General features: G+C 35.7%; 1 protein-coding gene across 7 annotated transcripts in view; it reads right to left on the reverse strand.

The window, feature by feature from the left end:
- LOC150104005 (uncharacterized) overlaps positions 1-21,804 on the reverse strand; it is a 534,288-nt gene that overhangs the window by 411,108 nt on the left and 101,376 nt on the right. For all 7 annotated transcript variants that reach the window (XM_090397243.1, XM_090397238.1, XM_090397241.1 and 4 more), the window contains exons 5-6: positions 7,552-7,744; positions 409-537 (exon numbers count right to left, since the gene is read on the reverse strand). In XM_090397243.1, coding sequence (XP_090253369.1) covers positions 409-537; positions 7,552-7,744 — 322 coding nt within the window. The remainder of the gene's footprint in view (positions 1-408; positions 538-7,551; positions 7,745-21,804) is intronic.

The raw sequence follows: 21,804 nt of genomic DNA on the forward strand, positions 1-21,804 counted from the left end.
ATTATATAGTCTGCTTACACCTACAGAAAATTCACAGATGAATTGCTTTTATCATAGTGTTGTACTTATGGGATCTGGTAAGTGCTTTCAATAGTTTGTTATAGTGAGAAAATTTGTTATAGTGGAGTTTGATATCGTGAGAGTGAACAGCACTTTAAATACTTTCAAAATATCAAATTTAAGATGGCATATGCATTTTCTTAGTTAATAAAATATGAAATAAATCTTGTTTTAGTGAACAATAAGGCAAGTGCTCACTTGAAAAAAAAAATCTTCATGCTTAAATACATGATCATTTAAGATTTTTATAAAATCTATGTAAGAATATCTAAAACACATAAATGGAGACATGTTTAAAATCTATGTGTACGGCACATTAATCTGCATGCTTTTGATATAAAATATTACCTGACACAGAATTTCCTAGAGATTTTGGTGGCATGATAGTTTTCACTTCTTCCAGATTAGGTTTATACTGTGTAAAAGAACCATCTTTCTTTCCCACAACTAACTGTTTGCCTTTAGGACTCCAACAAACTAAAATGATAATGAAGTTAATCATAAAAAAATTACAGAAACAGAAATATAAATAAACAGATTATCTCATATACCATATCATAGTTTTCCTATGTACTAAGTTAGTATAACTTTCTGTTTGCATGTGCCATTATGAAACAGGTTCTTGATTCACAAACAAGCAGACCAATCTCAAATCCTATCAACAAAACATTAGATACATAAGTGAAAGCTCTTCTCACAATTACAGAAATATCACAAAACTGCCATAATCCAAATACAGGGTGGTTATAATTAAAGTTCACATTTAGAAAGGTGGGAATGATTTAATATTTAACATTGTGTGTGCAGCAATGCAATTTTATTTTGCACAAAAAAATCAATGTTAGTTCTCAAAGTGGTCACTACAGCGATACATGAAAATTAAGTATGATACTCCTGGCATGCAGTGAAACGCTGCTACTATACTATTTATGCAAATGACAATTGTCTCCAATGATGTATGCTTTGAAAGAAGATTCTAAAAAAGCAGGTAGCTGCAGAATGTGTCAGCTCATTGCCTATGAGCAGATGAGATGAACAAGTCACCATTACTGAATGAGGATCACACACTTCTTGTGAAGTTGTTTTACCAAATAACAACTGTGCCTTGACAGCATTATGAAAGTTCGAAATTAAAGGGATTAAAAATAGGTCGTATGACTGCAAATGATTTATGCAAAATGATCATCCAGAAATTTGAAGAAACAGATTCCTTAGATATCAAACCTGGCAGAGGACGGAAGCCCATCGAACTGCAGACAGTGGAGGAAGCAGCCACAGCATTAGAGGAAGAAATGATGGCAAATGTCGTAGGAACAAGCAGCAGTAGCACATGCTGTATTGCATGGCCTTTAGACGAACCCATGTAAGGACAGTTCTCAAAGTCATAAGGAAATTCTGTTATCCTTATAATATTTGTCATATTCAGCAATTGCTTAATCCTACCAGAGTGCACAAGAAACATTTGCCCTGTAGTTTCTTGCTCAGACTGAACTGGACGACTGATCATGGAACATTTTCTGTACTGACAAAGCTCACTTCCATTTGGATTGTGCTGTGAATAGGCACAACTGCAGAATTTGGAAAAAAGCAAACCCACACATCATGCGACAGATTCTGCTTCATTCCCTTAAGGTCACCATTTGACGTGGTTTTTAGAGCAAAAATTCGTCATTGGATCTTTCTTTTTCAAGAAGCATGCTGTTATTGTGGACACATAGCCAATTAAGTGGACCTCAAGACCAGCATTACATGCCATATGCTATCCTCCATTGTCAGTAATGTGCTGAAATCACAAAATTGCATGCTCAACCACTGAATGTAGAGTTTCACTCAAAAGGTTGTGGATATGGCATGTAATGCTGATCTTGAGGTCCACTAAGTGGCTACATAATAACACATGTTGTTGTGTAACCACACAACACACCATGTGTACCCTACATTTTGTGACGTTTTGAATTACCCACTACAGTATTGCGGCGCCATGTATAACACTAGTGGCAACTTTTAGAACTTTGATTTCTGAACAAAATAAACGTCCACTGCTGCACACATTAAATATTAAATCGTTCTGCTGAGTAGTTACCCAGTTACACTCTTTTGAAATGCAAACTTTAATTATAATCACCCTGTACATCAGAAGCCTGCTAACAGGGACAAATATAAAGCTAAACCTTAAGAGAAATACTAATATAAATCTTCTTAATCTATTCTTATTTTAGCTTTAAGCATAAGCTAATTGTATTTTGTATTCAGTTTCCAATTTCATAATTTTACCATTCTTTTCAAATCCATTCTCTTTATTATTCTGATCTTATCTATACAGATACTGGTCATAACTGGCATTCCGCATAAATATTTTCATTTTCCATTCTGTGAAATTTTGTTTTATAAACTATTTAAATGTTTTCATTTTGCCGACTACATTTCTTTGTTGTATTTTTATTTGTCTATAATTGTTCATCATCATCAAATTCCTGCCATGTACACCCCTTGAGGGTACACGATATGATAGTACTACATAAAAAATTTACATCATTACTAACTTCCTATCTACAATTTTCCTCCAAATCAGTCTGTTACTTGTCAACACTCCAACATTATCAGATCTTATATTTCTATCGTCTAAGGCACTTTGTACCATATCAATCCACCTATATCTTCCACTGGGTCGTTCTGCTGCCAACCTGGCAGAGAACACTTGCTTTGCTAATCTTTCTTCGCCCATTCTGTTTAAGTGACCATACCACCTGAGATTAGCTCTGCTAACGCATTCCTGGATGCTGACAATGTCGAGTTCTTTCCAAATATCCTCGTTTTTAATATGATATTGCCATTGATGCCATCTGTTCACACCTCTAATCTTTCTCAGGACTCTCGTATCTGCGGTCTCTAGTCTTTGGCCAAGTGTTTTACTTCTGACCCAGCTCTCAGATCCATAAGTTAGAATTGGTTTGAACACTGTCTTGTATACAGCTAATTTAGTGTTCTGACTAATTTCTCTCTTATTCCATATGAATTTATTCAACTGACTTCCTACCATACCAGCTTTGCTGATTCTGTTGTCTATTTCTATATTTAATTTACCATCTTCAGTAAAAATCGTGCCTAAGTAGCTGAAATGTTTTACTTGTTCCACAGGTTCTCCATTCACAATACAGTTGACATTTTCAATGATTTTGCCTATTTTCATTGTCTTTGTCTTTTTATTGCTGACCTTCATACCATATCTATTACAACAGTTATTCAATTTAGTCAGAGAATCTAGCAGACTTGTAGTGGATTTATTTAGAAGTATAACATCATCCGCATAAAGCAAAGAGCTGACATTAACATCTCCAATTTTGATATCATGTTTAATACCACTTTCCTTCATAATGTGATCCATATAGATAATGAATAACAGAGGGGATAATGTACATCCTTGTCTCACACCAGATTTAACATTAAACCATCTTCCTGTACTTCCTTCAATTCTAACTGACTTACAACTCAAATAAAGACTAAGTATTATATTACTTGATATAATGCCCCATTGACATCATATAACTGTCGGATATTGAATAGCTTCTCTCTTGGCACCTTGTCGTATGCCTTTTCCAAATCGACAAAACTTAAATACAGATCTTTGTTATATTCCCATGCTTTCTCAACTATTTGTTGTAAAGTGAAGATCTGATCCTGACAGCCTCTATTTGTTTCACATGTTAAAATAGTAGTCAAAAGTGCTAGTTTATAAATTCCCTCTTTAATTCTTTTTTACCATAGTATGCTTCACAGAACAAAGTGTGAGAATGAATGACTACAGAAACATAAGATAATTAGTACAGCTGAAATGAGAGGGGAAAAAAAAGGAAAAGCTATGCAGTAAAAAAACAAGAATGTACAACTGAGAAAGAGAGTAAGAAGAAAATTTATGGCAATTCTATGATAAGAGGAATACTTAATGAGAATGTGATTACATCATTCCCTAGTGAGAAAATTAATAATATCAGTGAAGCTGTCAAGATGAAAAAAAAGATTATGGGATATCAGGGTAAGTATTATTTATAATGACTTGAAAGTGATTATAACCTTTCAAGTCATTATAAGTACAGCCAAAAACAACCTTTCAAGTCATTATAAGTACTAACCTTTCAAGTCATTATAAGTAATACTTATAATGACTTGAAAGTGAAAAATACTGTGTAAGAGAAGATATGAAAGATATATATCTTTCATATCAAAATCATACTTGTTCAATGATATCAGTGCACAGGTTTTTGCAGAGGAACAATGTGGAGTTTGTAGACAATGTAACCTTAATAAAAGTTATAAGCATCAGTAAGACTTGGTTGACAGCAGATTCAAGGAGGACAGAATGGGGGAGGTACTAATGATGATAACAAATAAACTGCAGCAAACAGAGCAGGAGATCAGGAATCATGTGAACTATCTACGCAGTGGTTCACATGACATCACTAAGAGGCAATCCGGTGTGTGAGGCCAACAAACAAAACATTTGTTGCCATAGGCCAAGGGGTGCAGGGCATGATCTGGAAGACAAGCAAATTACCACAATGAGCACAGGTCAAGTAATAATTATGGGAGACTTCTAACGTGTCCAGAAAGGAGAAGACGATGCTTGCTTTTTTTTTTTTCCTATTATGAAGTTTATTTTCAGATGGCAGGTAAGATGCCTCAAAAATGCATCCAATGCTGTACACATTGGATGCATTTTTGCTAATAGGTCTGTGACCTGTAATTGTGGTCCTTGATTATGTATTTGCTATTAGGTCTCATAGCTATATGAGGGGAGGAGGTCTGGAAAGTTCTGATAAACACCCAGAACAAAAATTATATTAAAGCAACTGATATAACCACAAGAAAGAATATATGGGGATATAAGTTACCTTCATAACTCTGCTACTAATATGTTCTTTCTTGTGGTTATATCAGTTGCTTTAATATCATTTTGTTCTAGGTGTTTATTAGACTTTTCAAGATCCCTGCCCCATACAGCCATGAGATCTAACAGCAAATACATAAACTATATAGCATAGCTGAACTATTGGTTAATTGATTTAAATGTAACTGTGTCGAGTGATTAGATAAAAGTTCTAAGGCAACTCCTATATGGATCAAAATGATCCATATAGAAGTTGGCTAGTGGATGGGGATAAGGGAAAGAAGGAATCTACTGCACCATCTAGTTGTTTGTATATTTTTCCTTTCCATGTATTTCACTATGTGACAAGTAAAAGGAAGAATGAGTGATGGAAGGATACCTTTAATAAGTGCTGATGGTAACTTCTGTTACTGTGCTACCATCATAGCTGAGTAACTTAGTAACTATTTAGTGAAATAGTTAAGTTACTGAATAACCACTGTGCGAGGTATATCATCCAAGTGAGGATACTGCTGTAATAGATGTCAGAAACTGATGTGAGAAGAGAGAGAGAGAGATTGATACCTAGGATACTGCAAAATCTCAATAAGAACTTTACAGTGAAATTAGATGGGATAGCTATTAAAAAAGCTTAGATGTTGAACATTATTCATAATTTATAGATGGGATATCAGGATAAGTATTATGAGAATGCAAAGGAATGGGCACTGCCTATAATTAGGCTGTGTAAATCAAGTCTGAGCTCTAGTAAAGTCCTGAGGGAATGGAAGTAAAACAAAAAAGTCCTTACGTAAAGAAGGCTACAAGAATGTGATAGCAAATTATAGACTGATCCATATATCAAAAGTGGTGGTAAAAATAATGAAAAAGTTAGTCAAAGACAGAATTCAGGAATGGGTGGATAAAAATATGGTACAAATTGTTGCAAAAAGTAATTCATGTTATAGGAATTGACTTACTTTTTATAACAGAGTGAAGAGTAAGTTGGATAAAGGGAAAGACTACACAATGATATCGCTGCATTTTAAAAGGGTGTTTGACATGATACGATATGAAGCTCTTATGCAAGTTGGAACAATGGGGATGAATATTAAGCTGTTATTACAGATATGAGGATGGATGATGAACAGATACCAAAGTAGTATATGAGAAGCAGAATGCAGGAGAAAGCAGGTCACTAGTGGTGTGCCAGAGTGCTCAGTGCTTGGACTACTACTACTGTTTAACTTATACACAAATGATACAGAAAATAATTTAAAGAGAAATATTCAGTTGTTTGCTGGCGATGCAAAATTGGATAGTGAAAAACAGAAGTGATAAAGAATCTTCAAACTCTATAAAGATGCTCAGGCAATAATAATAATAATACTGTTGCATGAATCTCTACAGAGTTTGAAGACTGTCTGAGAGTTAAAAAATATCAGAATTAAATATCCTGATATTTTATTCAGCTTTTAGAATGTTTTTCACTTCTGTCACTGTGCTATTGCTATTCCTATGTAATTAAGTTCCATTACTTGTTCTAATTGATATTTCCATATTAAAGTTAATGCATATCTGGTGGAATTTAGAATTTAAATAACTGCCTTCAGAAATTATCATTGTTACTTGAAATTGCATATCCAACCATATTTAAATTATTTTTAATTTTTTTCTATTTAATTTCAATTTCTCTATGCAGTTTTTCATTGTTTATAGTGTCTATTCCATTCATATGTACTGTCATTGCACATAGAAAAAAATGTATGTAAATCAAAAGAGGTGCTTAAACAGGATGAGATGAGTAGGCCATGTCAATGACCTATTCTTTCTAACAGTGTGGGTGAGAAACAGCATCGACCAATATCAAATGTATGCAACATTATCAGATAATGAAATGTAAAGGTACCACTTCAGCCTAAATACAGGAAAAACTAACAAAATTAATAACAAAGGACCAAAAGGTGTTCAGAAGGGTCATATAGAAATTATCAGCATTCTCAGGTTAAGCAGGACACTACATACAGAGCTGCAGTCTCAGTTTCTATGAAGAGTGATTGCACATAAGCCAAAAATCACCCATGGCAATCAACAATTTAAAGCACATGTAACAATAGGAAAAAAATAAAATAATTTTTTTAAAAAATAAAAATTAAACATTAACAGATGTTTTGTGCCTAACAAAATATTATCAGTGTGTAAGTAGGAATAATCATCATCGATTTTCTGATATGTATCCTTGAGGGATGTATAAATTTCCTCCAAATTATTCTATCACTTATCAGTACTCTGATGCTATTGGATCTTATATTTCAGACTTCTAGGATAGTGTTTCTCAGAGTGTGCACCACAAGAGAATTTTATTAGTAAACAAACAACTTTTTATCTTATTTTGCAAATCAGATATAGTTTAGAATATATTAAAAATCCTATTAAATAAAAAAGTTATTTTACATAATTTGTTTATTTTAAATAAAATAAATATGCATATTTTGCCATGTGTTCTATATCTCAATGTGCAAATGCATTATTATTACCTATCATACCTCTCCTCATTGTGTGTGTGTGTGTGTGTGTGTGTGTGTGTGTGTGTGTGTGTGTTTATTTTTATTAATTTTTTTTATTACCTGCTGTTGCTCCAGTATGAGAAGGAAGTTTTGCAGTATTCTTCACACCACTGTCACTAATTTCATAAATTCCAGCACTTCCATCGCTAAGACAAAAAGCTAATACTGATATTATTATAGGATTCCATACTAAATCAGTCACTTTTGCAGTGGAAGACAGAGAGAGACTTGTAAAAGGATGGGCTGTTTCCTTCTTAAATAAACAAAACAATGTAAATATTAGATAAAATATTATCTTGGATAAGAAGATAATGCAAATATGCTCGTGTGTGTGTGTGTATAAGAGGGTGTATATAATCACCATTATATACACCCTCTATCCAAAAAGAAACCAAACTTTTCAAAAATAGAAGAAGCTAGTGGCACCACCTGTTGTATCTTTTTGTTGTCGAAAGCTGCTTCATTAGTGTTGTGTCAACTGTTTATGACATTTGTTTCATTAGAAGCTGAGTTATAGTGCCAAGAGTGACAGTGTGACGAGTTTTGACAAACGGTTGGTCGTCATGATATCCGTGTCATACTCGACGAATTCTCGCTATCAATCGCTTCAACACTTCGAGATAAAACTCACCATTGACCATTTGGCCAGGCAGAACGAATTCTTTGTGGATAATGAATCCACAAAGAATTCGTTAGAATCATAGAAAAAATTCAGCATTGTCTTTACTTTTGACTTCTCCAAGCAACTTTTTTTCGGATGCCCCCTCTTCTGGTAGTCTCCACTCAGTACTCTGGCACTTTGTTTTGAGCTCATACTCAAAACACCAAATTTCGTCACCAGTAGCGATCGTTTCGAGGAAGTTTGAGTCCTTATGAGCGATTTTAATGAGGTCCTTGCAGTGTTCGATTTGATACATTTTTTGTTTTTGGTCGTCAGTCAACTTGTGGGGAACAAATTGCGAAATCAATTTACGGAGGCCCAAACTCTCGATCAAAATGTTGTGCACAGCTGATTTTGGAATCAATCTCAGGGACAATTTCAGGTTTTCTTTGATGAAATCACACACTTTTTGGATGTTAACTTTGCTGAGCCCAGTTTTTGGACGGCCCGGCTTTTCATCGTCCTCAAGCGTCTCACGACCACTTTGAAATCGCTTAAACCACTCGTAAACTTGAGTACAGGATAAGTATTCATCACCGTAAAATATGCTTTTTGAAGCATTTGATGCGTTTCGGTAAAACTTTTACCAGTTTAACACAAAAGTCAATCGCAGCTCTCTGTTTGAAACTCATTTTCCGACCGTTCGTCAAAACACACCGTCACTCTTCGCACTATAAATCGCTTCTAATGAAACAAATGTCATAAACAGCTGACACAACACTAATGAAGGAAAAAAGATACAAAAGGTGATGCCACTAGTTTCTTCTATTTTTGAAAAGTTCGGTTTCTTTTTTGGCAGAGGGTGTATATATATATATATATATATATATATAGTGTAATGTTGAGCTACATGATATCTGACCATCTCCAGACTTGACTAAGTCAAAAAATTGGAATAATTGGAAGCTAGGACTAAGAAAAAGAATTGGAAGTAAAGCCAGCTAAGAAAAAATGCAGAACTGCTTCCAGTACTCAGACTCTCCTTAAAGGTAACTGCAACATAACTGCTAGAGGTACATTAATTTCAGATTTTTAATTAGTTATAGTTACTGTAAATAAAAAAATTGACAATATGCTTTTAAGTAAGTATGGCAACAGCACACAAATATTTCAAGATGTATTAGGATTGTCTGTAAAACTATAGATCATTCAATCTGGACAGGTCTTCATTACAAAAATAATTAATAAACTCATTAAATTTCAGAACTCGATGTTAATTCATTAACAAATGGTTATCCAGAAAAGATAACCAATAACTTATATTTGTTTATAATACTGATCCCAACAACCATGTTCCTCTCATTTAGGATAACTGAGCATTTTTGAAGGTGCTGTTTCAAAAAAAAAAAAAGAAAGAAGAGAAAAAAGTTATATGTGAGGGTGGTCTGAAAAGTTCTCGGCCTAACAATGAAAAACACTTATGGTATTTTTTATAAAGAGTTCGGGGGTAATGTTCCTGTCGTCTCTTCTCAACTTCCTGTTCAGCCAAAATGTGAGAGAAGACAATCACAAGGACCTTTTAATCCTTGGTGTCTACCAGGTCCTTAAAGTCATTGTCTTCTCTTACATTTTGGATGAACAGGAAGATGAAAAGGAACAGCAAGAACATCATTCCATACATCCTTTATAAAAATCCCTGATAAGTATGGTCTAGGACTTACCCTTTATAAAGATGCATTCCAAATTTGAGTACTTATTCAAAGAGACTGAAATGCTTCTAGTGTCTCAGTTAAAACTATATATATCCATGTTTGATATTTTAAGGATACTTGTGACATAAAGACTGAATAATATAAGCATGTAAACACAAGAAAGATATTTAATTAGCCAAATATTTCGATCTGAAAAGTGCAGATCATCTTCAGTGGCATTACAAGAACAGCTTTAAAAAATACAAGGTGGAATACTAACAATAGATCATTTAAAAATAGAACAAGCCGAGTGATGTTATATCACTAAGTATTAAAGGAAATATTTTTAAGCAGAGACATGATTGAAATAAAGATATTAATTAATAATATTATATAACATAAAATTAATATGAATTAATGAGTTTCCCTGATTAGACTTTCCCAGATTTTTAATACAGATATACAGTCATTCCGATTCAGGTTAGGATGATGGAGTAAGGCCTCTACGCTTTCTTTGAATAAATGTTCAAATTTACAGCGGGATCTATGTAAGAGGCGAGTTTTTGACCAAAGGATATTGTGGTTAGTTTCAATCCCGTGCTGAGCCAATCCAGATTTTTCAGGTTTGTTGTGATGAATGGAGGATTGATGCTCTTGGATTCTTTTTTCAAGAGAGCGTCCAGTTTGTCCAAAATAGGAGAGATCACAGTTGCAGGGAATTTGATAAACTCCAGGAAGAGACAGAGTTGAGTGTTTGTCTTGAGGAGAAGGAAAATGGGAAGATAATTTGTTAATAGGTGAATATGTAGCTGTTAACTCATGAGATAGGTTCTGAAATCCCGGAGATGTATGGAATTGGAACTCGACATATTGAATCTTTGTTGTTTAGTGGTGGATTATAAGAATCGAGAAGATGTTGCGTATTCTTTTCGGAAAAGCCATTGAGTTTCATGTTTTGTTGGATAGTAGAAAGTTCTTTCTGTAGAAAATTAGAAGTAGAACAATTAGTTTTGGCTCTTCTGATTAGACATTTTATGATTCCTCTTTTTTGACAAGGATGATGAGCTGATTCTTTAAGAATATACCGACCTGTGAACGTTGGTTTCCTGTAGACTGTAGTTTGTAAGAATATTTGAAGGTGACCGAATGAGGAGAATGACTAAAAATGATAACTGGTTGTTTTTTTCCATTTCCATAATAAACTTTATATGATGATGTAAGGAATTGATACTGTTTAAAAAAGAAGGTAAGGAGTCTTTGTTGTGAGGCCATATAGGAAAGATGTCACCTATATATCTTACCCAAAAGGATGGTTGAGGGAAAATAGATGAGAAGAGGACTTTTTCTAGATGTTCTAAATAAAAGTTGGCTAAAACAGGAGAGAAAGGACTTCCCATGGCCGTTCCTTCTACTTGGCCGTAAAATTTGTTTTGACATAAGAAATATCCAGAGTGTATTACGAAATCGAATAGTTTTATAATGTCTTCTGGAAAGATATCAGCCAGTAATTTTAAAGTCTCCTTGAGAGGTACATTTGTATATAAAGATTCTATATCAAAGCTCACCAATAAGATCTGTAGGTTGCAATGAGATATTTTTCAATTTTTCTAAGAAATTTGAGGAATTTTTACAAAAGGAACTAGAGTTGCCTATGTGAGATTTCAATAATTTAGCTAGATATTTGGCTATACGGTAAGTAGGAGAATCAATACAATCTACTATTGGACGAAGAGGAAAATCAATCTTATGTATTTTAGGAAGACCATAAAATCTAGGAGGTCTTGCAAAATGAGTTTTAAGTCTTTCAATTGTGTCTCTATCTAAAGAATTCTGAAGAAATATGAGTTAACAGCTACGTATTCACCTACTAACAAATTATCTTCCCATTTTCCTTCTCCTAAAGACAAACGCTCAACTATATCTCTTCCTGGAGTTTATCAAATTCCCTGCAACTGTGATCTCTCCTATTTTGGACAAACTGGACACTCTCTTGAAAAAAGAATCCAAGAACATCAATCCTCCATTCATTACAACAAACCTGAAAAATCTGGATTGGCTCAGCACGGGATTGAAACTAACCACAATATCCTTTGGTCAAAAACTCACCTCTTACATAGATCCCGCTGTAAATTTGAACGTTTATTCAAAGAAAGCGTAGAGGCCTTACTCCATCATCCTAACCTGAATCGGAATGACTGTATATCTGTATCAAAAATCTGGGAAAGTCTAATCAGGAAAACTCATTAATTCATGTTAATTTTATGTTATTTAATATTATTAATTAATATCTTTGTTTCAATCATGTCTCTGCTTAAAAATATTCCCTTTAATACTTAGTGATATAACATCACTCGGATTGTTCTATTTCTAAATGATCTATTGTTAGTATTCCACCTTGTATTTTTTAAAACTGTTCTTGTAGTGCCACTGAAGATGGTCTGCAATTTTCAGACCGAAATATTTGGATAATTAAATATCTTTCTTGTGTTTACGTGCTCATATTATTCAATCTATATAAAAAGATAAGCCGAAATTTGAAATGTTTTCATGTCACGTTTTTTGTCCGGCATATAACATAACATATACTTTTAACATATATTGGTGTAAGTAGTGTAATTATTTTTATATAAAAAATTTAAGAGAAAATAATATATTTTTTTTTAAATAGAAAAATATTAAACATTGCACTATTTTTATATAATACATTTTTTTAAATAGAAAAATATTAAACGTTGTACTATTTTTAAATAATATATTTTTTAATAGAAAAATATTAAACGTTGCACTATTTTTATAGATATTTTTAATTATATAACACAAAGCTAATATTGAACAAAAATGGTTGTTTTCAAGTCTTAGCAAAGTAGTGCAAAATGAGGGCAACTCGGAAGTAGAGCAACAATAAGGCGACTCGTGGCAAAGGTGGAGCAAGCTCCGAGCATCTGATTCAAAAATAACCAGCTCCACCCCTCCCTGTTGCTTACTCCCCCCCACCAAGTTCTGGGCTTAGCAGCCTGGAAATGGGGGTAGGGGATGGGGGGTAGAGCCCCCCTAGTGTGTGTGTGTGTTTCCCTAACAAAAGTTCTGGAAAGTCTGAACTTTATTAATTGTAAATGATGACCACTTACAATTGTAATAACAGATTTCTTGCTTATGAAATCTGTTATTACTCTACCCTTCATTCTTGTGACCCAGTGTTAAGCCTGTGGTACTAGTAATGACTTATCCATGTCTAGCAGGTCTCCAAATTTCCTCCAAAATTCAGTATACCTAGTATTAATTTCCTGCTCTGTCCTTTAGATCTCCAACAAGGATCAACTTTCCTTCTTCTTTGTCAGTTGCCTTCTCTAGTGGCTTGAAACATTCCTTCACTTCTTTCTTAGTTCTATGGAACCATAGCCACAAATAAGTTTTATTGTCCACTTCTCTATTTTGATGTTTGCACGCATCATTCTTCTTGATATTGCCTACTGTTAAAGACGATTTTTTTCATCTTTATAGCATTAAATATGATTGCCACTCCTTTTTTGTGATCATTATTGCCTGAATATAATATCTTGTAGTTTTTTGTTTAGAAGAATCTCAGCTGATTTGTCTTTGTTTTTTTACAACAATTATGATGATATGACACTTCTCTAATTCTTGTGCTGAGTTTACTTCTTTTCCATTGATACTTCTTACGTTGTGGTGCTTATCTCGAATTCTACTTGTGATGACTTAACATCTGACTTTCCACTCTTTGTGGAAAGTCAGCTGGTTTTCTGTTGAAGCCCCTCCATGTGAGACAACTGTTTGTGGCGGAAGGGACATCCCAGTGATAGTACTTGCTCTTTTTATTCTTATTATTTTTCTGTGCTTTACTTACCATGTTCTGTGTTCTACTTGAGTCTTTTTTACTACCCTTTCTTCCAGACCATCATCACCTGGATCCAACATCTTTCTGCCATATGATTTGACCCATGGACATACAGAAAGGAGGATCCTGGTTGTCTTAGTCTTTGTTTTGAAAGATGGATGGTCCTGGATGGCCTGGCCCAATCATGTTCAACTGCATGCAAGGGTCAGTGACAATGCTAAGTCTCCTTCCTCATGGTACAGCGACAAGGCCCAAGGCTGGTATGCCATGGTGCTGGTATAGTGTCATTGCTTGCCGGAGAGTGGGCATCCATACTCTGGCAAGCAATAACACTACACCAGCACCATGGCAAGCCTTGGTGCCTTGTGGCTGTACCATGAGGAAGGAGACTTTGCATTGTCAGTGACCCTTGCATGCAATTGAACATGATTGGGCCAAAACAAAGATTAAAGTAGTGTAAGACAACCAGGATCCTCCTTTCTGTATATCAATGGGTCAAATCACATGGCAGATTATATGGCACCCACCACAGAGTCACATGGAGAACAGTCACACAAAACCAACTTTCACCTGAGAATAAATAATTTTTCATCTTCTTGTTTATCAAGGATCCTCAATAAGTCCCAGCCATGTTCAGAAACCATTAACACATTAACAGAAAACCAAAATAAAGAAACAGAAAATATCCGAGACTACAACAAATACACTGCTTTTCTTAATGCTACATTCCACAGATGAAGAAATTCATCCAGGAGGGTTTGGAAAGGTAGGTAAGGTCTCCAAAATCTGCATGTTTTTATGAATTTTTCTACGCTTATTTTTCTACTCTCCTCTTTTACATGTGTTTTTATACACTAATTTTTATATCTGATTATGCAACTTATTTATTACCTTGTGCACTGGTGTAGTATGACCATAACTGCCCTGGTACCATTAATCCCAAAGCAAACCCTGTTGAAGACAGCAAGGGCCTTATTAACTGAGTTTTACCCCAGCCTTGAGATTTCATTTTGTTGTACTAATGCTAAATTACTAATCCATCTTTGTTCATTCAGTATCCTATAGACACCCACTAACATGATGTACCACAAGAAGGTGAGAAGTCCAAGGCTGTTCTCTGCGTTATCACTGTTACTATATATATATATATATATCACCAAAAATATGGGAAACAAGATTGGAAAGCTTGTATGAGGGTGATCTGAAAAGTTCTTGGCCTCAACCATAGATGGCAACACTATCAGCAAGATTTTTTTTTTCTAAATTGGTACATCTGTCATCAGCATCCATGTGAAATTGCAAGTCATTCTATCAAGTAATTTGTTTTATACAGCTGTCTGAAGCAAAAGTGTTGTCTGTATCCATTGAAATGGATAAAATTGAGTATCGTACGGTTATAAAATTCTTTGTAAAAGAAGGTTTAATGACAAAAGAAATTCATTTGAAGTTCATGAAAGTTTATTGGCACTCTTCTCCTTCGTTTTTGACAATTAAGAAATGGGCTGCTGAGTTTAAACATGGCCGTACCAGCCTTGCGGATGATCCACGTGAAGGACATCCAAAAAGTGTAACAACACAGAAATCATTGATCAAGTGCAATATGATATTGGATGACCAGCGAGTCAAAGTGCATGAAATTGCTGAGACTATAAGCATTCCAAAAGAGCGTGTAGGATATATTTTCTATGAAGAATTGCAAATGAAAAAGCTTTGCACAAGATGGGTGCTGCGCTTGCTCACAGCATATCAAAAATGCACTTGCATGAAAATCTCTGAACAGTGCTTGGAGCATTTTAACAAGAATAAAACTGATTTTGTGCATCAATTTATTACTATGGATGACAAATGGATTCACCATTACACACCAGAATCCAAACAGCAGTCAAAACAGTGGACAGAAGCCAGTTGTTCAGTGCCAAAGAAGACAAAGTTGGCTCCATCAGTAGGAAAGGTCATGACATTGGTGTTTTGGGATGCTAAAGGCATTTTGTTTATTAATTATCTTGAAAAGGGTAAAACAATAACCGGGGAATATTATTCTGATCTTTTAACCAGGCTAGACGAAAAAATTCCTGAGAAAAGACCCGGTTTGTAGATGAAAAAAAATCATACTTTCCACAGGACAATGCACCTGCCCACAAATGTGTTTTGGTAATGGGCAAATTAAGGGATCTGCACTATGAATTGTTGGAACATCCACACTATTCCCCAGGTTTGGCTCCCTCTGACTTCTATCCTCTTCCCAAAACTAAAACTCTTCCTGTCTGGTCAGCATTTTTCTTCGAATCAAGAGGTGATTGCAGCTGTAGAGGGGTATTTTGCAGATCTTCTTGACATCCACTACACAGAAGGGATAATGGCAGCACTGGAGCATTGCTGAAATAAATGTATTATTCTTAAGGGAGATTATGTTGAAAAACAAAAAAAAAATAATTTTGAAATTATAAATTCGTTTTTTCATTCGCCATTTCCTTTGTTTATGAATAGTTCATCTCATAACAAGCATTGTTTTGTTATCAATGTTTGACTTCCCACCATTTCTTTTGTTCTATAAGAATTCCAATGACATTGTGGGAAATATAGTGGAGTGATCAGTCTTTATTTCCTGAAATTCATTATAAAAACCCTCGTTATGACCAACTATTTCTCTGGGTGGGGGGGGGGGGGTCATTATAGTGAGTATCCACTGTTTTATTTTTAATAGAAATATGAAACAGTTTTATATGAAACTTTGATTAACATTGTAATAAAAGTATTTCTAACAAACATAATTCATTTAATATGCAAATGTAAATACTTTATCTCCTACCAAATCCTACTGAATTCAACAGCTGTAATATGAGGAGGGGGGGGGTCAATATTTAGCTGTTATTAGAGGTATGATCCCTCCCCAATATGATTTTTACGCAGGTAAGGTTAATATTCAAATAGTAACTTTCTCTTTGAATTTATTGGAATATCATCTCTGCAAATATCTTTCATCTTCTCAAAAGCCATTCAACCTAACTGTATCACTCTTTGATATTTTCTATTTGTCCATCTTTGATTTTTCATTTGTTCAAATGAATATATGAATTTGAATTTACTGTTGCCACCTCCTCATCTATCAATATAATTATTTTTAGCACTAAATTATTATTCATCATTACATTTGTTTTCTCCTGTTTATCTTAAATCCAATTTGACACTGAAGTTTGTTTCCCTTAATTTTATTTTCAGATCTTCTGCATAAAACTTTTGATATGATAATTATATTTTCTGCAAACACTGATATATCAGAATATTTCTGTTAATTTTAACTCCTCTACTCCTTTAATTCAATTTATGATATTCAACCAGAAATGCTCAAGTATGGTATTACAAAAGTCCTGCAGTGGCTGCACTGCATAGTTCAGAAGGCCTGGACAGAGGGATGAATTCCAGATGATTGGAGAGAGCTCTCATAGTACCCCTATACAAAAAGGGAAATAAAACTGAATTTGAGAATTACAGAGGTATTTCTCTACTGAGTGTTCCTGGTAAGATTTATGCAAGTATAGTTAAGAAACGGTTGAGAAGGATTGTGGAAGTGAAGCTTGGTGTAGAACAAGCTGGATTCAGGCCAAATAGAGGATTTAGGTTGAGAAATCATAGGAATATAACAATGATCTGTATTTAAGTTACGTAGTCCTTGTGACCATGTTAACTACCTGTTAACATGGTCACGCAAGGGTGGTGCAAAGACCAATGTATCCAACTACTGACCAACCAGTATCTCAGGAGTGGAGATGAAGATTTTGGAAAAATTGGTTAGGACTCAAATTCAGAAATGGGTTGATAGGTAATCTCTACTTTGCAATGAAAAGTATGGGCTTACTAAGGTAAGGGCTTGTTTTAGAAACTTGCTCACATTCTGTAATAATGTTACCATTGAACTAGACAAGGAGAATGTATACGCCATGATACATTTGGATTTTGCTAATGCTTTTGACAGAATACAGCATGGAAGGCTGTTGCATAAACTGGAGAATACGGGTTTGGATTATAAAATATTAATATGGATAACAGGATGGAAGATTGACAGATATCAAAAAGTGGTACACAGGGGATTCGAGTCTGCAAGATTTAAGGGAACTAGTGGTGTACCACAAGGATCAGTGCTTGGTCCACCGTTATTCAATCTGTGCATTAATGATATTGGGAAAGATGCGACAGGTGACATACAGATATTTACTGATGATAATGCAAAGATAGGTAGGGTAATTAGGAATGTGGCTGATATGCAGGACTTGCAGAATGATTTGAATAGGCTGGTATTGTGGGAATGGGAAAATGAATGTCAGTTCAGTGTCAGTAAATACAAAGGCATGTACTTTGGTGTGATTAGATATCCAATGTGGAATTATATTGGTGGGATTATGCTAGAAAAAACTCTCAGGCTAAGGATCTTGGAGTGTTAGCAGATAGCAAGTTGAAGTTCAGGTGTCATGTAGCAAAGATTGCAAATACAACTCTCATGTTCAGTTTTACTCCCCCCCCCCCCACCACGACCACCATTTTTTAATATATAGGTACTATGATATCTCTGTCCGCATGGTTAGCCTAATGGCAGTGCGCTTCGCAACCATATGCCTGGGGAAGGAGTGTCCTAGATTCGATTCCCGTCGGAGACGTGAGGAGCTCAAGGATCTTCCTCAGTCATAGCCAAGTTAGCCGGTCTTGGGCATGGACAGTAGGGTTTTCCCCCTAGTTTATCCTGAGGTTTTTCATTCTGCAAACAGGACCCGTGAACATACAGGATACGGCCATAGACAGAATAGGAGATTGGTGCCATCTTAATTGTCTTAATTTGCCGCCCATTAGACATTCATGGCTTAGCCATGAGTGACCCAACAGTCCATTAAGGAGCATGGTAGAGAGAGAGAGAAATAAATATTTTTTTTAATTTTTTTTTTTTTTATATTTAACTTGTTAAAATATACATTAGACGATAAGTAACAAGGACTATTTACATATTATAAGTATATATATTGCAGAAAAAGAAAACATTTTCCTTTCGGGTATACAATAGAGAATGCAATAAATAAATTCAAAATTTGCGGTTCAGTTTCAGTCTGAATTATCTTTCAGATGAAGCGTATTGTCGTCGTCAATCTAGAAGAGGGTACCAGTTGGATTCCACTCCTCTATGAATTTCATGACAGTTCTTGTTTCTTTGAAGTATTCAAGTTCCAATAAAAGCCTGCATTTTAGTTTCCAACGGAAGATATACATAAGGGTTTGTACAGTTTCAGTGATGGATGGGTGCTGGTTATTTCTTGTCTGTTTTAGGTAGAAGCTGTAGATGATGGCCTTAGCGCAGATGAAAAGAAAATTGCATGTTTTTTGTCTGTTTTCTTCTGTGTGGATTAAATTCCAGTAGTCTTCTTGGCTGTGTGCGTAATTACAGGTGTCAGAGGCAGTATTCAGGGCATAGGTGATTATCACTTTGTTTGAGGGACAGGTTAGATATGTGTGTTCCAAGGTACCTGAAACGTCACAGAATAGACACAGATCCGTTTCTCTTAGCGAAAATTTGTAGAGCTTAGAAGGAGTTGGCAAGATGTTATGCCATAGTCTCCACTGTATGTCGGAATCTGGTTTGGCACACTTTGATTTATATGGCAGATCCCACTGAAAACTAAGTGGCATATGCAGCCTTGTAGATGAGAGGGTTAAGGATGAATATAAAAAGGGTGGGGATGGGGACACTGACATGAGGAAGTGGTATATTTTCTTGTAGTTGGAGGGAAGAATTGGAAGTGAGGCTTCAGATTGTACAAGATGAAATATTGGCTCCGAGCAGTTTCTAGAAGGAATACGGATTTCCTGAGGTGTAGCGATATCTGGATAGGCTTTTATAATGGAGGCTTGCAGCTGTTGATATTGCTTTTCAGTTTTTGGGTTCTTCATTGGTAGGCTTGTGAATGCTTTCCACTTTAGGGTGTGGGTTAGGAGGTCTCCTATGACTCTTATTCCTGCCCAGTTCCATGTAGGGAAAAGAAAAGGCTGGCCCGTTGTGAGACTTGTGATGTTTCTGTTCGCAAATAGTGGTTCTGTAAATACAGCTGATTCTGTTGATCCTGTGAGTGTGTGATGAAGTCCTGTGTTTTTCCATTGCTGTAGAGCGTCTTTGTAAAAAAGAGGTAGCTTCGGAGGTGATGGTGCAGGACTGGCCATTCGGAGGATTGTGGAAAGTGTAAGTCCTCTGGTGGATGATTTCGTGATGTAATCGAAGTTGGTCACTTAAGTGTGATTGCATTGAAGTGTTTTTAGGAGGAGGATTATCCTGAAGGATCTAATCTTGTTTTCAAGGGAAATCAGGCCTTGACCTCCCTTGCTGAGTGGCTTGCAGAGTTGAGGGTATGTTGTCCAGTGAGTTTTGTTCCAGAGGAAACGTTTGATTTCCTTTTGAATGTGGTAGAGAAATTCTTCAGGAGGTGTGAGTACTTTGAGGGTATGCCATAAGATACTCGCAGCCATCTGGTTAACTATTAGTACTCTTCCTCTAAGTGAAGACATGGAACGAACGCTGTTCCATTTTCCTAGCACCTGTTTAAAACGATTGTGCAGCTGTGTCCAGTTCAGTGTGTTATATATTTTGGTGTTGCCAAGGTGTACACCTAAGTATCTTTGTCCTTCGCTTGACCAGGTACATTCGATCGGAGAATCATTTCTAGACTTCCATCTGCCTGACCACAAGCTCGTGGTTTTGGCAGAATTTAATTTGGCCCCCGAGGCTTGTGCATATAGTCTGTGTGCTTCTTCGGTTACTGTCATTTCTTCTTCATTTCGTGCTATTACAGTGACGTCATCGGCATATGCTTATAAGGTAATTTTTTGATGTGGCTCTATTATTCTGGTTCGTTTGGAGATGATGGTGTCGTGTACTCTTTTTAAGAAGGGTTCTATGGCTAGTGTGTATAATTGACTGGAGATGGGACATCCTTGCTTGATCCCTCGAGAGTATGACAAAGTGCGAGTGAGCCTGTTGTTGATTTTTAAGTAGAAGTGTGCATCTCTGTAAAGCAATTGCACTGTTTCAATGATGAGAGGACCATACCCAAATGCCTTTAGAACTTCATAAAGGTACTCGTGCTCTACCCTGTCGAAAGCCTTCTCCTGATCAAGGCTGACGAGAGCTAGGTCTTCATGTTGGCTGTTTGCGATGTGGATGAGATCTCTTATTAAATGGAGGTTATCATGTATTGATCTTCCTGGGAGAGAGTACGTTTGATGTTGGCCAATAACTTCGGAGTGTTGGCTTTATTCGGTTTGCTATAACTTTGGAAATGATTTTGCAATCGGTATTAATTAGGGAGATTGGACGCCAGTTCCGGATATCCGTGTGGTCTCCCTTCTTTGGTATCAATCGTGCTACTGAGGTCGTGTCGGATTGTGGGAGGCCATTGATGTAGGCTTCTTGCAGTGTTTTGAGGAGAAGTGGTCCGAGTTGATTCCAGAAGACTTGGAAAAACTCTGACGTGAGACCATCATGGCCAGGAGATTTGTTCTTTGGCAAAGATGTGCATGCAGTTTTCAGTTCATCTAGCGTGATTTTCTTTTCTAAGTGGTTCTGATCTGTTGCAGAGATTTTTTTTGTTTCTTTCAGTATTTCGTGAATGGCATGATGGAATGTTACTGTAGTACTGTATGCATTCTTGTAATATTGTAGGATTTCAGAGGTGATTTTGCTAGGATCTTCTGTGATGCTGTTATCTTGAAGTCTGATAGCAGAGATGGAATTTACTGCCTGGCATTTTTTTTCCAAAGAGAAAAAATATTTTGTGGGGGCGTCTGAAAGATTTATTTGTATATGCTGCGATCTAAGTAGGGCACCTTTTGCCGATAATTCTGCCTGTCTTTGCATGGCTTGGAAGGCAGAATGATGTTCAGGGCTTTCTTCTGGGAGATACTTGAGCTGTTCTTCAAGTTGTCGGATTCTAATGTTCCTCTGTTGATTTTTCTGGTGACTGTAGATCTGCGTAAAGGATTTTATTCGTGATTTTAAGTGGGGCCACCATGTTTTCATTGGTTCTGTATCCACTTTCGAGTGAGTGAGGTTGGTTATTAAAGCCTGAGTGTTTGTTATATAAGCTGGATCTTTCAGGAGAGTACTGTTGAAGATCCAATAGGCACTTCCTGAT

Source organism: Typopeltis vanoorti, chromosome 8 (assembly GCF_054136105.1).
Source record: "Typopeltis vanoorti isolate ZY-2024b chromosome 8, IOZ_Tvanoo_1.0, whole genome shotgun sequence".
Taxonomy (NCBI): domain Eukaryota; kingdom Metazoa; phylum Arthropoda; class Arachnida; order Uropygi; family Thelyphonidae; genus Typopeltis; species Typopeltis vanoorti.